At 43.0% G+C, this 17909-nt stretch overlaps 1 protein-coding gene across 3 annotated transcripts in view; it reads left to right on the top strand.

The window, feature by feature from the left end:
• The window catches only part of PARP14 (poly(ADP-ribose) polymerase family member 14), a 41566-nt gene that overhangs the window by 10817 nt on the left and 12840 nt on the right, over window positions 1-17909 (top strand). For all 3 annotated transcript variants that reach the window (XM_032406680.1, XM_032406682.1, XM_032406681.1), the window contains 8 exons: window positions 2725-2961; window positions 7123-9425; window positions 10554-10790; window positions 11314-11535; window positions 13787-13865; window positions 16175-16324; window positions 16627-16689; window positions 17021-17188. In XM_032406680.1, coding sequence (XP_032262571.1) covers window positions 2725-2961; window positions 7123-9425; window positions 10554-10790; window positions 11314-11535; window positions 13787-13865; window positions 16175-16324; window positions 16627-16689; window positions 17021-17188 — 3459 coding nt within the window. The remainder of the gene's footprint in view (window positions 1-2724; window positions 2962-7122; window positions 9426-10553; window positions 10791-11313; window positions 11536-13786; window positions 13866-16174; window positions 16325-16626; window positions 16690-17020; window positions 17189-17909) is intronic.

Raw genomic sequence — 17909 nt, forward strand, 5'->3', positions numbered from 1 at the left:
CCCCACTTTGGGATTTGAGACACCTAGCTAATGGAATGACTCTGAAAGCTTGACTTTTTCTCGTAGCTAGTAAGAAAGGACTTCAGGATAATATAGATGTTTTTTTATTTTGAAAGAGAAGCAAATTTGTTTTAAAATGAAATTCTGGTATGTTCAGTAAATCAGACTTCATTGTATGAGGGTGTGTGTGTGTGTGTGTGTGTGTGTGTGAGAGAGAGAGAGAGACAGAGAGACAGAGAGACAGAGAGAGAGATAACACACCCAAATAGAAATCTAAAGTCTAAGGTTATAAAAGTGATTCCAAGCAGAAGACTCAGCATCTTTACATGCGTTATCTCACTGGGAGAAGTAAATACTGATCTGTGTTACCAAACTGGACTTATTGGAATGTAGTAATGTTGATAATAGCAGACACTCATATAGAGATACTGTAAGTCAGGTACTATGCTAAGCTCATTACATGTGTTAATTCATTTGTTCCTTTTAACAACCTTTTGAGATCATTGTTCTTCCTCCTCATTTTACAATTGAGGAGACAGAGGTGCAGAGATGCTAATAAATTCTTGGATTTGAACCCCGTGGCCCACCTCTACACAGCCTCTTCTCTTACGTCCTTTACCATGTATTTCCTTAGTACTTTCATGGTCATCCCACATGCAGGAGAGGAAGTGCATGGGATGCAGGAAATGAGTGCTCTTCAAGGTCCGTGTGAGGAGTCATGTCCAGAAGGACCAGGCAGTTTTCCAATCCGAGCCCTCACTGTTCCATGGCCATGCAGGAGGATGGTCATGAAGTCAAAATTCTAGCTCCACCATTTGACTAATTATCAGAGCTTGTCCAGGTTACTCCCCTCTGTACTTGACTTCTCTCCTCCATAGACTAGAGGAAAAAATACCTACCTGATACAGCTTTTAAGAGGATTAAATGAGACAATGTGTGCAAAGCTGCTCTTAATATAGTCCCTGACGCGTGGTAAGGACTCAATGAAGGGAGCTATTCTCATGTCAGATTTATAATTATTTCTTAAAAAGGAAAAACTGAGTGGACTTGCTTTTGTTCATTAATCAAAAATCTTGAATACCTACTATGTGCCAGGCACTTGTTTAGGTGCTGTGGGTACAGAGATGAATAATTCTTGGTTCCTGATCTTGAGGAACTCCTATGGAGTTGGAGACCCATATGTAAATGAAAAATGAAGATGTGAGAGAAGCTGCCTCCCTCCGCTGTGAACGGCAGGCTGTGGGGAATGGGAGGAAAGGGGATCCAAACAAGGTGGCTTGGTTTTGCCTTGCTTACTCCCTTCTATGAAGTTTATACTCCACTGGTCCCAGTCTCCCAGGTCCCCAATACACTGTTATTTCCTGCCACTGCTCTTCTCTCTGCGGGAAACGTTTCCTCCCCTAATCTATAAGCTAAACTCTGCTCTGTCCTTCAAAACTCAGATCAGCAACCACTTACTCTGACAGTCCTTGTGGGATTCCCAGTATTTGTCTTCCTGCATCATCTGATCCCACAATAGGCCATTTGTGTGCTTTCAAGACCCGCCTCCCCACTCCTGGATGGTGAATTTTCTTTTTTCTATTTTTTTTAAAGATTTTATTTATTTATTTGACAGAGAGAGAGACAGCGAGAGAGGGAACACAAGCAGGGGGAGTGGGAGAGGGAGAAGCCGGCTTCCCGCTGAGCAGGGAGCCCAAAGCAAAGTGGGACTCCATCCCAGGACTCCGGGATCATGACCTGAGCCGAAGGCAGGCGCTTAACGACTGAGCCACCCAGGCGCCCCTAGATGGTGAATTTTCAAGGACTTGTTATATTCATCTCTCTATCTCCAGATCCTAGCACAGTGCCTGGCACATCATGAGCCCACCGTCGATATTTATTAATTTGAATGAGATAATCAGGCTGAGTCTTGAAGGAGGAATAGGACAGGATTAAAAAAAAATTGGAGAAGGGCATTTCAGGTACAGGTAACTATATATAGTGAGGCAAAAGAGAATAGGGTTTTCAAAATAATGACTAGTTTTTGTGGCAACAAGGAAAATAAAATGAATGGCCGAGAATAACCAGAGGTGATGTTTGGAAATTAGTTTGGAGTCAAATAGCCAACCAAGGCATTTTAAGCCTAGCTAAGGAGCGTGAACTGATGTCTGCGGGTAATGGGGAGCCATTGTAGGACTTGAGAAAGGAGGGGAGTGAGGAGATTTGTACTGTAGACAGAGCACTCGGGTAGGACGTCAAGGGGGGTTGGAGAGAGCTGTGCCTGCAGGCAGGAACACAGCTCCGTGGCAGTACGCCAGGTAAAACGTTCACATGTATGCTTGTTACTGCTCAGAGACCGGGAGTTGTAAGAACGTAAATTCTCATATAGAAATGAAAATCTTGGGGTGCCTGGGTGGCTCAGTGGGTTAAGTGTCTGCCTTCGGCTTGCGTCGTGGTCCCAGGGTCCTGGGATGGAGCCCCATGTCGGGCTCCCTGCTCGGCGGAGCCTGCTTCTCCCGCTCCTCCCTGATTATGCTCTCTCTGTCCATATCTGTCTCTCTCTCTCTCTCAAATAAATAAAATCTTAAAAAAAAAAAAAAAGAAATGAAAATCTTGCCTCTAAAAATTGAGTGCTTAGCTATCTCCTTTATCTCAATTAATATTCAGTTTCTTCTGTATAACATAAAGGTATGATCATAATTTTCTAATGGATGGATGGATTAATTGATTGATTTTGATTTGTAGATGCTGTGAAATTTGTTAATGATTGTCCCAGGCACCACTTAGTGAAACAACTCCAGCTTTCTCCAAGACTTCTGGAAGTGACGAAAACAATCAGGGTTGAAAACCTGCCACCTGGTGTTGATGACTATAATCTGAAATGCTTATTTGAAAATCCTCAAAATGGAGGAGGAAGAATTGCCAGTATTGAGTGTTTGCCTGAAGAGAATTCGGCTCTGATTGAGTTTTTTGACAAAAAAGGTAATGTCTATGAGCCTGATTTTGTGAACCTACCTGACATGATCTAAGCCCTTTTAGCAGATCTTATCAGTTATCAGTTGAGTTCTGATGCATTTTATTTTTTATTCATAAATTTCACTGGAAATCCATTAGTAATCCTGCTCATCTGGGATATGATCATTAATGAGTCCAGTGATTTAAACTTTAGAGAAGCAGGGCCGAGTTTTGAAAGATATAAGGAGATTCTCTCATGAGTCTCTACCTATAGTGAAAAATCCATAATTCTTAGACTCTTTGAAATACTGTATTAAAAAAAAGATGATCTGTGTTTTAGCTGTCTACTTGGTAGAAATTCTCAAGTTCATCCCAACAAGGCTAGGTAAAGAAATACTCAGAAACACATACACTTCCTGTGAAGTATCACTACTTCCCCCTTTCACGTGTCAGTCTCATCATTCAGAAATTCATAGGGGTGGTTAATGGCATCCAGTGGATGCCTGCTGGATTGTTCTTTGCAGCAACCCCGTGAAAACCATGTTCAGCTGAACCTCAGGGAAACACCTCTAAGGGTTTTGTAGATATTAGATTGCCAGTTCTCGGAGGCACGTACAGTCAGCTTGGAGATTCCACTTGATGTTCAGAGGTGAAGGCGGAGGCGTGGGAATTAGGGGGCCAGCCTTCTTAGGGAGAGAAGGAACAGTGGGTTTGGGACTAACAGGGGGAGTATGAGACACGATCACATGGTATTCCACCCAATGAAGATAAACTGCTCCGTGGGGGATCCGTGGAGGAAACTCCCTTTGGCTTTGAGGAGCTGCGGAAACTGGGGTGAAGATACGCTTTGGATTAAAATGGAATGAAAGTCCTAGTGTTCCTTGAGCAGGGGGACAAAAGAGGAGCTTCTGTCACAATTTCTTTCAATCTCCCCGAGCCTGGGCCTGGGCCCAGGGAGAGAGCTCCATAAAGCTGCCTACTCTAGAAGTGAGCCTCCCGTTTATGGTGGGGCTTCGAACCTCTTGAAAGCCTGGGGCAGTTGGGTGTGTCCTCAGAGTGTCTACATTACACTTGTATGACTATTTAGTTAGGGTTGTTTTATGCAGAGCCACGTCTAGGAGCAGTAGGGCACTCTCAAATCTCCCCTTCATCCTGACCTCTTTGTACCATCTGACTATGTTGACCACGCCTCCTCGTCTAAACTCACGAACTCTCTGTTCTCCGTGGTCTGAGATATACCGATTTTCCCTTTCTTTCTGTGGCCTCTCCTTCTTATAATCATGACTTACATTTGCATAGCTCTGCAGGGTGCTGCAAAGTGCATTTGCAGACACTGCTTTGTGGGCATTGCTATTACTGTAATCCCTGTTTTACAAATGAGAAACAGGCACAGAAAGGTCAAATAACCTAAGTTTACACAGCTAGTGTAGTGACAGAGCCAGGATTTGAACCTGGCTAGTCTGGCCCTTAATCTGTGCTCTTAAGGTCTCCATTCTTTGCCAATCACCTGTTCACCTATAACATTAATTTTTCTTGGGGCACCTGGGTGGCTCAGTCAGTTAGGCATCTGCCTTCGGCTCAGGTCATGATCTTAGGGTCCTGGGATCGAGCCCCGCATTGGGCTCCTGCTCGGCAGGGAGTCTGCCGCTCCCTCTCCCTCTGCTACTCTCTCTCTCTCTGTCAGTAAATAAATAAAATCTTTAAAAAAAACCCAAAACATTAATTTTTCTTAGGGGCTATTATTAGTAAGGAGGCCAACTGTAGTTAAAGCTGGATTAAAAACATAATTTATTTAGCAGTCTACATTTATGTAGATTATTTGAGAGGAGTAAGTTAGGCACTTACTCTGGAATTATTTTGTTCAATTTATAAAATCTGATTCACAAAATCTTAAGGAAAAGAACTCTTATCTAATACCTACTCTAGGTAAGATCTTTTGCTGTGTTTTCTGCCACAGTAGCTCACTGAATCCTAGTAATGCTGTGCATATAGTTACTTTTTCTTGAAGAGGAGGAAACAGGATGGAGAATTTAAGGCATAGTGAGGTGACATCTGTGATGGTTCTTCGGTCAGACGGATCAGAGTTCAAATCCTGACTTTGGTGCTTACTAGCTTTGTGATCTTGGGCAAATTACTTTATTACTTTACTTATTTATTATTATATATATTTTAAGATTTATTTATTTATTTATTTTAGAGAAAGAGAGCACAAGTGGAGGGGCAGAGGGAGAGGGAGAGAGAGAGAACCTCAAGCAGACTCCACACTGAGCACAGAGCCTGATGTGGGGCTTGATCTCACAACCCCAAGGAAATGACCTAAGCCGAAACCAAGAGCTGGACGCTTAACCGACTGCGCCACCCAGGCGCCCCTATATATATTTTTATTGAAGTATAGTTGACACCCAATGTTACAATAGTCTCAGGTGTACAACAGAGCGATTCAACAACTCTGTACGCTCTGCTCCCAGGTGTAGCTCCCATCTGTCACCATACCGCGCTATCACAATGTCACTGGTTCTATGCCCTATGCTGTACCTTTCCTCCCTGTAACTTATTCATTCCATAACTGGAAGCTTATATCTCCCAATCCCCTTTATCCATTTATCACAGTGGCTGCACCAATTTGCATTCTCACCAACAGTGCATGAGGGTCCTTTTTCTCCACATCCTCACCAACACTTGTTATTTCTTGTCTTTTTGATACTCGCCATTCTCACTGGTGTGATGTGGTATCTCATCGTAGTTTTGATCTGTATTTCCCTAATGATTAGTGATGTTGAGCATCTTATCATGCGTGTCTATTGGCTATCTGTATGTCTTCTTTGGAGAAATGCTTATTCAGGTCCACTGTTGGGCAAGTTACTTTAACCCACCAAAGCCTGTTTTCTCATCTGTAAAATAGGGCCCACGTTACTACTTGCCTCAGAGGAATTTGTGAGGATCAAATGAAATTATACCAGCAACGTGCTTGGCACATTGTGTGGCCTCAGTACACATTAGTGGTCACTGGTCCTGCCTAGGCTTGGAGCTTGTACAAAGACATTTTGGGAAATTCAAGCTATGGGTCTTGGCCTCTGAAGGCCATGTTCTTTTCAGGATGTCTGGTTCCAGGGCTAGGAGACAATCATGCACAAGGTGAAGTTATTTTTAACCTCTTTCTACAACGGTGCTATTTTAATCCAAGTTGTTATTGGAGTTCCGTCTAATTCTCGTCCTTCTTAGAACCTCTGTACCTGTCTAATAACTAATACAAGGGGAAGAAGAGTACCCCCCCCCATATACAGACACACACAGACACACACACACATATTCCACCCTAGGGACCGCCCCAGTAGAAGTGGCAGGAGGGGATTATAGCAGGGACAAGGGGAGGTGCAGGACTTACTGAATCCGAGGCCCCAGGGGCTGGGCTCTCCAATGACCATGAAGTGATCTTGTTTGGAACCCCTGGTAAAGGGGCAAGAGCGGGGCTTTGGGGTTAGACAGATACTGACTCAAATCTTAGCTCGGGTGTTTGTCCTTTACATCACCCTATTTGAGTTGCCTAACCTTCCCTAGCCTCAGTTTTATCATCTGTAAATAAGGATGATAATAATCATGTCTCTATCTCAAAGGGTTGCTGAGAAGCTTAAATAAATAAATATACGGAAAGCACTTAGAAAGGTGTCTGACACATGGTCAGCTCTGATAATTACTATGATGCTCCTCCTCTTAGAGGTATTAATGGAATCTCAATCAGCTATGAAGCCTAAAACTGTGAGACTGTACAAGAAGCAGCAAATAGCATGATTCTTACATGAGCTTTGCTTTGAGCACCAGAGTATTCTTTACACTGGGGCAAACATTACCCCCATATTTGTGAACAAATTCTTATCTATTTGTTAACCTGGTGGTGATATATAAGTGTTACCAGGAAACAGAAAATAGAATTTACTTAACAGAATTTCAACATAGAGTGATCTTGGTTGGAAAGTATTCCATTAAGCAAGGGATAACTATGTAGGAGTAATAAAAATCAATTTGTATCTGAGCACCTTGAGAGTGGTGCTGCTTTTTCATAGCATGTTATAACATCCCAGTTCTACAATCATTAGGATTTTTTTTCCCTAATAGAATAGTGTTGTTTTTTTTTTTCCACTTGAAACATACCACACTGGGGTTACTTTATTTTATGTCTTTCCTTTTAAGTGTTACACACCATCATGACCAAGAAACTAGACCTCAATAATATGCCGCTCTCTGTGTTTCCCTATTATACCTCTTTGGGCACGGCCTTGTATGGAAAGGAGAAACCTCTGATCAAGCTTCCAGCACCATTCAGAGAATCATTAGATCTTCCCTTATGGAAGTTCTTACAGAAAAAGAAGCATCTGATTGATGAGATAAATGATGAAGCGAGACATTGTCACTGTGATCTAATATGGTCCAAACTCAGTAGTGAAGTTATCATCAGACCTGCGACCACATTAATCTGTCTCGGCAGACTGAGAATCAGGAGATGGAAGGAAGATGTTTCCACAGCATTCTCTAGCATCAGGTCTAAATATAAAGTTACCCCCTTTAAAGTGGATCCCATAGTGTGGGACACCATAAAAAAGAGTGTAGAAGACGACAGGATTTTGATTGAATTTGATACACTTACGGGGATTGTAACCTTAGTGGGGAAATCAGAGGATGTACAGAACATTGAGCCACAAATCAAGGAATTAATAGAAAGTACCACTCAAAAAATTAAAAGAGAAGAGCAAAGTCTAAAGGAAAAAGTGGCCATTTCTCCAGGAAGGTATTCTCTTTTGTGTCACAGCGATGTCCTGGAGCGTCTCCACACTGAGTGCCCAGAGATGGAGATTTGTTATGATGAAGCTTCTCAACACATGTGCTTCAAAGGCCTCTACACAGATGTGTATAAAGCAAAGTATGAAATACAGAAAAAGATGTACACCATGGTTCAAAAAAGCATCCAGCTTCCCCCTGAGATTTTCCAGTTTTTGCAAAAAGGAGACTGTATAGAATTCTCTAAGTCTCTTTTGATGGCACAGAAAATTCTTGCAGTTTATGAGCTGGAGGGTAAAACTGTTCTCTTAATCGGCTATTCCTCTGAAGTCCTATTAGATGCTGAAAAGCAAATGGTCAGTGCCTTAAGTTATAAGCGCATCAACATCGAGGACAGGGAAGTTCTTAATGGCAAGAAATGGAAAGGGCTCACTCACAGTTTGCATAAGAGACATAATTCCTCCTCAAAGACTGTAATAATCGATGAGTTAACTTCAAAAACCAAAGCTGAGGTCATCATCGCGGGCTGTGTGAGAGAAGTGAATGAATCCTATAGCTTGCTTTTTGACTTTGTGGAAAAACACACAAAAATAGAGAGATTCATTGAAATAGAGCCTCCCGTAATCATTGATTATTTAAGGATAGAAAAAAAGCCATTCTGGCAAAAGATAAAGACGACAAATGTTCAAGTAACTTTCAATCTTGAGAATAAACAAAAAGGCATTTTACTAACTGGGCCAAGGGCCAAAGTCCTGGAGGGCGTGAGCATCGTCAAGCAAGCCTTGGATTCCGTCTGTATTGAAAGCGTCCGTATTGATAAGCCATTGGTCAGCCAGTTCTTCCAGGAGAAAGCACAGTATTATAAAAGAGAGGTCAAACGGTTGTTTGGATGTTCCATTGACCTACAGGAGAATGGAGGGGAGAAGGAGGGAGGCAGCACGGATGGGCAGAAGTGCTTGTCGCAGGTAGAGCTGGCCCCTAGAGTCTCGCTTAAGGGGCCGCAGAGCAACTTGCCGCAGGTAGAGCTGGCCCCTGGAGTCTCGCTGATGGTGCAGCAGGGCGACTTGACCCAGTTTCCTGTCGAGGTGGTGGTGAGCAGTGCCAGTGAGGACCTGCAGCTCTGCAGCAGCCTGGCGGCGGCTCTTTCCAAAGCAGCCGGCCCTGAGCTCCAACAGGACTGTGACCAGATAGTGAAGAAAATGGGCAAGATCCTCCCCGGCAGCGCCATCATCTCGAAAGCAGGAAAGCTCCCATACCGCCACGTGGTCCTTGCAGTGGGGCCCCGGTGGAAGGACGACGAGGACCTGAAGTGCATGTTCCAGTTAAAGAGAGCTGTAGAAGAAAGTCTCCGTTTGGCTGAAACACACAGGTGCCGGTCCATAGCCATCCCGGCCATCAGTTCCGGAGCTGGTGGCTTTCCCTTAGCCCAGTGTGTGAAGACGATTGTTATGGCTATCAAGAAAAACTTCCAGTTTAAGCAGGATGGACACACCTTGAAAGAGATTTACCTTGTGGATACAGCTGAGAAGACTGTCCAGGCCTTCGCGGAAACTGTGAAAACTGTATTTGAGGACCCCCCGCCTCCTATGGCTTCCGGGCCCAGTGTACCGCAGACGGTCCAGCCCGTCTTGACCAACGTTCGTGGACACAGACAAATTCCGTTGTCCCAGGGAAGCCTGAGGATCCTGCTGGTGAAAGGAGATGTGCAGAGCGCCACGGTGAGTGTCCCTTCTGTCCCTGCCTGCCGAACACCCGCCGCGGTGCTGCGACTCTCTAGCCAGCCTGTTGCCCAAGGCAGACTAGGACCCAGGGGAAGAATCCCATGCCCTCCCTCCCAGTCTCAGAAGTGGTTTTCTCAGAAGACTGGGCGGCTTCAGTGAGGCATTTACCCACAGAGATTGGCTGCTCAATTGTGGGAACTGCAAGTGTACTCAAATCGCAAGGCTTTCAGTAAATGCAAAAACCCACAATACTTACGTTTATACATGTATACTTTTTCAGTGCCTTTATACCTGTCACATTTTGGCAAATCTAAGGTTAATTTCCTGTCAAATTTGCTGAGGGCAGATAAAGACAAATTAGAGCATTTGATGTGGGCAGAGGATGGGAATCTTGTCAATGGTGCTGAACCAGGGTGAACTACACTCCTCCTCGGTGACCCAGGCAGGGCAGCCTTGAATATCACTTGGTCACATTCCTTCTCCTCTCTTCTCTTGATGTCTTAATTGAGCCCAATTTAGAAAAGCTCTGTCAGATCAAAGCAGTCTGCTCACAGCTCAAACCTACCTGGTTTAGGGGCACCTGGGTGGCTAGGTCGTTAAGCGTCTGCCTTCGGCTCAGGTCATGATCCCAGGGTTCTGGGATCGAGCCCCACATCGGGCTTCCTGCTCAGCGGGAAGCCTGCTTCTCCCCCCCCCCCCCCCCCCCCGCCCTGCTTGTGTTCCCTCTCTCGCTATGTCTCTCTCTCTGTCAAATAAATAAATAAAAAATCTTTAAGAAAAAAAACCAAAACCCTACCCGGTGTATGTTCCCACTGGTCCCCTCCCAAATGACTGCCCCGCCTCCCTCTCCCTGCTGCCCTGATTCCTATTTCCCAGACCCCACAAGCCATGCCTCTGCACTCCTTCAGAGACCCTATACTATCTATATCTCGCTTTATATCTCCATTGTCCTGGAGTGTTATTTAAATAAGTATCTGGTAACCCTTTGCCTTGGGTGGCATTTCAATCTCTGAAATTAATCATCATCGTTTCCCCCCTATAGTGCCAAACCCAGGGGCTCAAATACAGTGATCCTTGATGAATGGTCTTTGTTAGTATCTGAAACAAATTGGTTTTGTCTTCAAGGCTGATGTTCTTGTCAACTCCATTCCCGTGAATCTCCAGCTTAATAAAGGACTCCTTTCTCAGGCCCTCTTGGCGAAAGCTGGGCCAAAGCTCCAGGAGGAATTGGACAGAGTTGGCCAAGCGAAGGCTGTTGGCATGGGTACAGTTCTCCAAACCAGTGGACACGGTCTACACTGCCACCATGTGCTTCACGTAGTGGCTCCAGACTGGAGAGATGGGTGCACATCTTCACACAAGGTGGGGCCAAGTTTTAGGTTCTCTGGGAAATTGGGTCACCTTTGGGACTCTCCTCTCCGTAGAGTGTAGATTGGCCTCTGTCTGTCACATTATCAGCGGGTTCTATCACCATGGCCATTTCTTTCAGTTGTAGTTGACTTTGCCCGAAGACTAGTTAATAATATAAATTGATTACAGTGCTCAATCTTTATTGGGACTCGGGGAAGAGTTATTGAAGACAACACATCTTTAGTGAGGATAGCAAGGTGAGGGCATGAAGAATGGAGGAGAATGAAGGATTAGAACAGTAGTTGCTTTGCTTCTTTCCTTCCTTGCCGAGTGAGTTTGAATCTTTTTAGAGGGTCTCTGATGTTGCCTTTTCCTTGTCTACTCCTGTTCTTTTCTTTCCTTTTTTGACTGCCCTTAACCTCTTTTGAAAGGAGAGTAGACAGAGATCATAGTCAAAGTTGCTAAATTCTTGTCCTTTTTGTTCTAACTCCCATTTCTAGGAAAGATGCATAAAGATGTGCTTTGTGCTTTTCAGATCATGAGAGACATTATCAGAAAATGTCTGGAAATCACCGAGAACTTGTTTTTAAGATCAATTGCATTTCCAGCAATAGGAACAGGAAATTTGGGGTTTCCTAAAACCATTTTTGCTGAATTAATAATTTCAGAAGTGTTAAACTTTAGTAGCAAGATTCAACTGACAGCTTTACAAGAGGTTCAATTTCTGCTGCACCCGAGTGATCATGAAAATATTCAGGTACAGTCTCACTCATTTCTGGTTATTTTGGCAGCTGAGCCCTAATGTTTTCAGATGTCATCTTGGTTGGTCAGTTAGATTGTTTTTTCCATGTATTTCCTGTACAGCAAAGTAAAGGAGTGGTATAGACCACTTGTAGCACAGCGAATGTCAAGTAAATTTATGGATATAGAAAAAAACTTCTTATTAAGGAGAATTCCAAACATAAATAAAAGTACACAAAATGGTATAATGAACTCCCTTGTACCCATCACTCATCTTCACAATTATCAACCCATGGCCAGTATGTTTCATCTCTATCTCCCATTTATTTCCCTCCTTCCTATATTATTTCCAAGCAAATCCTAGACATACTTTATCCATAAAAAATTCAGTATTTATTTTAAGCAATAGGATTCTTTTTAAAAAGTAACATTACCACAATACTATTTCACACTTAAAATAAATTGAAAATCATTCCCTATTTCCTCAATTATCAATGTTCAAATTTCCAGTTGTCTCATAAATGCCTTATTTTGTTTTGTCTTTTGGGTTTTTTTTTTTAGATTTATTTATTTATTTGAGAGAGAGAGAGAGAGAGAGTGCGCGTGTGCACAAGTGCCAGGGGGGAGGGGCAGAGGGAGAGGGAGAAAGAGAATCTCAGGTAGACTCCCCAACCGCGTGGGCCGGGCCCGATCCCATGACTCTGAGGTCACGACCCAAACAGAAACCAAGAGCCCGACACTCAACTGACCAAGCCACCCAGGTGTCCCTGCCTTATTTTGTGGTTAGAATTAACTCAGCACATCCCCATGGGAGTAGGAGAGTTAGGACTAGAAATACCAGAACCATCTTCGGTTGTAGAGAGTCCATCAACCAGCTGTCCACCTTTACACACGGAGCCTGCCTGCCTGCCTGCCCGCCCCTGGAGTCCTGTGAGCCTGGGATCCTGGCTCTGTAGTCTCCCCACGTCCCCTTCCCATTACTGGATCAATCTTTTAGCACAAAAGTTACTTATTTTTTGTCCCCCCAAAAATCTCTCTTGCTTGTTTAAAAGGAGAAAGAAAGTGATGATTTGAGGGTGTCACTACGAGGCAAAGAAAGGGAATTCACAGGTTCATTAACCATAGAATACATACATCAACCTCTGGCTCCAGAGAGGGCTACTCCCCTAGCGATTCCTCTCCTGGGACAAATAAGAAGTTAAAAAATGTAAGTGGGTTGGGGCGCCTGGGTGGCTCAGTTGTTAAGCGTCTGCCTTCAGCTCAGGTCGTGATCACAGGGTCCTGGGATTGAGCCTCGTATCGGGCTCCTTGCTCCGCGGGAGCCTGCTTCTCCCTCTTCCACTCCCCTTGCCTGTGTTCCCTCTCTCGATGTGTCTCTCTCTGTCAAATAAATAAATAAAATTAAAAAAAAAAAAAAAGGAAGTGGTTGCTGTCTATGTGATTATCTTTCTCTTACTACTGTGTTTTTTTAACAACCGGCAAGAAACTTGCTCTTACTGATTATGGAAATAATACATATTCATTGTAGAAACTTTGAACCATAAAAAATGCATACATTCTTTTAGTTGTATTTCATTGTAGTCTTCTTTTATACGTGTGTACCTTTATTTTTTTTTTAAAGATTTTATTTATTTGAGAGAGAGAATGAGAGAGAGAGAGAGCACATGAGATGGGGGAGGGTCAGAGGGAGAAGCAGACTCCCTGCCGAGCAGGGAGCCCGATGCGGGACTCGATCCCGGGACTCCAGGATCATGACCTGAGCTGAAGGCAGTCTCTCAACCAACTGAGCCACCCAGGCGCCCACGTGTGTACCTTTAGAAGTGGGATTATATATTACAATTTAATATCATTATTTTTTCATTTAATAGTATAAAAAAGAGAATTTCCCTATTCCACAAACTATTTTTTGAAAATGAGATTTTTAATGGCTGTTAAATATGCCAACACATGGATATACCAAAATTTATTTAACCATTTCCCTGTTGGATTTTTAAACTGTTTTATTTCTTCTCTGTTATAAATAGCGTGTAATGAATATGCTTGTATTTATAACTTCCTTCACACATTTAATAGTTTTCCTAGAATGCATTCGCAAAAACAGAATTATATGTATTATTTTCATAATTTCAAAAAATCTATAATGAAAATAACACTTTGAGAGTTGTTCTCTCCGAAGTATGTGTGCATGCAAGATCAAAAGCCCTGATGAATCAAATTTATTCATCTATGGAGGATTGTAGTAGTCAAAACTGTCTTTGTATTTCCAGGCATTTTCAGATGAATTTGCCAGAAGAACTAATGGAAGTTTCGTCAGTGACAAAATTCTCAAGGCTGAAGATGCACAAGGTTCAGTAAAGCTATGAGATGAGAAATTATTTCTAGTTGCTAAATAACTATTCAGTGAAAGACGATAGTGATGATTTTTATGAAAGAATCAGTTAGTGATAAAGAAGATATTAAATTATATCCCATACCCCTGAGCATGTAAGACATTGGCTGTGCTTATGTGGTCTGATGTGAAAGAGTAGGCAGGCTAAATTATATAATCTATACAGTGGGTTTGTGGGTAGTGATTGGCTACTAATTTCTGAGGATGATGTGACATGTGTTTTCAGAAACAGATACATTTAAAGAGACAATACCAACCAAATGCTTCTCCTGTGTCATATCTGCTGTTGCTATACTTGAGTTTATCCAAACTCCTGTTTAGAGAGTTTGCTGAGACTTCTTGAATCTGAATGTGTATGTTTCCCATCAAAGTTGGGGATTTTTCAGTCATTCTTTAATTAGTTTACCTCACTGGTCTCTCTCTAGTGCCCCAATAACATGAATGTGAAGTGTTTTGATAGCATGCCATGGGTCCCTGGGATCTCTTTTTCTTCTTCTTTTTTTAATCTCTTTTCTCTCTGTTCATCACATTGCATAATTTCTATTGACCCACCTCCAAGTTCATGGACTCTTTTCTCTGTCCACTGCCCATCCAGTGAATTTTTTTACTTCAGATACTGTATTTTTAAACTCTAAAATGTCCATTTGGTTTTTTTTTTTTTTGAGTTTATAAACTATAAACTGCAGGGCCTCCTATTTTTCCATTCACTCCAAATCATTTTCAGGCACTCAGCTGTGTTTACTTTGACCTCAGGGAGCATAGTTATAGCAGATGCTTTAAAGTCTTTGTCAGGTAATTCCAACATCTGGATCATCTTGAGATTAGTATCTGTAATTGATTGTCTTGATCCTTGAGAACTGGTCACATTTTCCTGGTTCTTTACAGGACAAACCATTTTGGATTATAGACTGGGCATTTTAAATACTATGTTGTGAAACTTGGGTCCTATTAAAATCTTCTGGAAAATGGTGATTGTTTTGTTTGTTTTAGCAAGTAGTCAGTCAGTTAAGTTCATTCTAAGCGCTCTGTCTCACCTTCTGTGTGGGCAGCAGTTCCAATGTTAATTTAGTTCTCTAGGCCTTTGCTATGCAGCTTGGGTCTGTCCCCACACATGCAGCTCCAGCTCTGTATTCATACACAGAATAGGGGTACCTTCTCCAGCTCTCACCTGTCTGGGACTCCTATACTCTCTGGCTCAAGGGAGCCCATTTTCTAGGTCCTCTGGCCAGGAAGACAGGTTCTCCGGGAGCTTAAGACGGCTGTTGAGCCGCCTCATACTTTTGCATGGTAAGGGTTACCCTTGTGGGCAAAGTGGAGAGACAAAGAGGGAGAGAAAGAGAGAGCCACAGGTATTGCCCATACACACACATACAGCTTTTTTTTTTAAGATTTTTTTTTTTAAACTCTGAGAAAGAGAGAGGGAGAGAGAAAATCTCAAGCAGACTGCCCGCTGAGCGTGAAGCCCCACGTGGGGCTCGATCTGGCCACCCGGAGATCATCACCTGAGCCAAAATCAAGAGTCAGACACCCAACCGACTGAGCCACCCAGGCGCCCCCACATACATGCTTTTCAGACCACAAGGGCCCCTTCTCTTCATTCTTCTGGACAGGAAGGCAGAATGTCTCTCAGGGTTTTGGCTCCCTGTGGGGCCACTGTGGAGCTCTGCAACTGGGCTCATCTTGAGGCAAGGCCTGAATTAGAAAAAGGAAAAATATGGACAGTCATGAGGATTCCTTCCAATACTCTTCAGTTCACAGGGACCCTTTTTTCTAATCCTCTGGCTGCAAAGATAGGGATTCTCATTACACAGTTCTGCAACGTGGGCCACCTTGGGCCAGTGCTGAGAGAGAAAGAGGGAAAATTTTAAGACAAAATAAAATGGGAAACTCTCCCTCCCCCTTACAGGTGACTTCTTCAAGTTTTGACTCCCTCCCCCAGCCTGCCTGCTGTTTACTTTTCACGTCTCAGTTAGTTGGCTTTTTGTATTTATCCTGCGTTTTTAGTTGTGATTTGTGAGTGAGATAGGTGTGTGGGGGCCTGACATCGCTGTGGCCAGCAGCATAAGTCCACGCTTGATATATATTATATTTTGTAATCCTTTCTCAGAAACTGACCATCACTGGGGCTCAGAGTCAGGGCTGGTTAAGGGCTGGAGATCACAGGGCGGGGGAAGAAGTATGAGAGGAATGCATCTGGGGAGTGTGAGATTTAAGTCGTTCTTGCTGTGGCCGACTTGGTTAGGGACTCCGTTTCTTTTATTCTCAGATTTCCATGGGACTGCGTCTAGCCCTAATGTAGACGTGCATGAAATGAAGATTGGTCCCATCATCTTCCAGGTGGCCTTTGGAGATATCACCAAAGAAAAGGCTGATGTGATTGTAAATTCAACATCAAAAGCATTTAATCTCAAAGCAGGTACTTTACTTGTAGGATTTGAGTCGTGTAATAGTCAACTGTCCTATAGTTGCTGTAGCCAAACTGGTTTCTACAACTTTGGCTTATTGATATTACTAATTTTAAAATTATTTTGACGTGGTTTCTAATAATTGGTAACAGATAATTTATACATTTTTCTTCTTTCTTATCAGAAATACTCAGGTTCTAGGATTCCTTTGATGATTAGGAAAGCTTTTTAGATAATGAGGCAATCATTCTGATCCAGATGTACTGTTCTCATTTTTTTCAATTCATGTAACCCTCTTGCTTTTCTCCTGTAGGGGTGTCCAAAGCAATTCTAGAATGTGCTGGACAAAATGTGGAAATGGCATGTTCTCGCCTAGGTAAGACACAATACTATTTTTTTGGTTCAAAATTATAAGTAGAAGGCTGAATATGGGAGGTTTTGGAGAGGCTAGGGAGAGTCTTGGAATTGGAGAGACAACATATTAATCTGAAAATCGTACATTTGACCAAAGAATTCTAATCAGAGACAATTAGAAGTGAAAAGTAATCTCACTTAAAAAGAGAAGAAAGATTCCTCAAAAAGCATATTTTAGGAGTCTCTTTGCACATAAAATGCTTTATATGCCAAAGCAAACATTTTGCTTTCTAAACAATCAAAGAATGGGTTCAGTATCTAATTTTGCATTCTCTCTGTCTTGTGTTTCCCAGCTCAAAAGGGCAACAGTGATTATATAGTTACTGAAGGTGGATTATTGAGGTGCAAGAATATTGTTCACATCATTGGCGGAAATGATGTCAAGAAATCGGTCTCCCTTGTTTTGCAAGAGTGTGAAAAACGGAATTACTCGTCAATTTGCCTCCCAGCCATTGGGACAGGTTTGTAACCTCTGGCTGTCAAGGCATCCCCCTTTCCTTCGCTCTGGTGCTGACTGTTAATATAATCAGTGCAGAGTCTGAGTCAAGGTGGCTCCTCATCCCAAGGCAGCCCCAAAGGGAGTAAGCAAAGACTGTGGGGTGGTTTAAGTAAGAGGAAAAAATGAAGAAAACTGAAGATAGTGTTGAATATTAGAGTGACATCTGCTCTGTACTATGGGAGGGAAGAGAGAGGAAGGGCAGGAAGAGAAAGAAAGCCCATCATCTCTCCTTCTCTCCTTGTTCCTCTGTTTCTTTTTTTTCCTGTCCCCTACATTATTTAGTCTTGAACTCCCTCCCCCATCCCTTCTGCATGGAGAACCTCAGAGCATGGGCCTGTACCTCCCAGGAGCTGACTCGGATGGAGAGGAGTATTCCTGGCCTTGTCACACCTCTTGTACAGCTGGCCCTATGAGTTGGCCTTAGGACATGTCTGCACAGAAGCCTCCCAGTCACCAGAGCCTAATGGGTTCTGGTTCTAATGGGTCAGAAATTCAACTCCAACCTTCCTCTTCTCAGCCTACTTGCCTTTTTTGTTTTCCTCAAACTACGTAATAGTTGTGTAAGTCTTCATATATAAGGATGGTGCTTTGGGTTTATCATTAGTAAGGTGATGCTCTTTCAGCTCTTTTCCCAGGAATCTGAGTCTTGGGTGGTGATGAGGAATTTCTGCTTGGTTTCCCTT

This window comes from Phoca vitulina, unplaced genomic scaffold (assembly GCF_004348235.1).
Source record: "Phoca vitulina isolate PV1807 unplaced genomic scaffold, GSC_HSeal_1.0 scaffold8, whole genome shotgun sequence".
In the NCBI taxonomy this organism is placed as follows: Eukaryota; Metazoa; Chordata; class Mammalia; order Carnivora; family Phocidae; genus Phoca; species Phoca vitulina.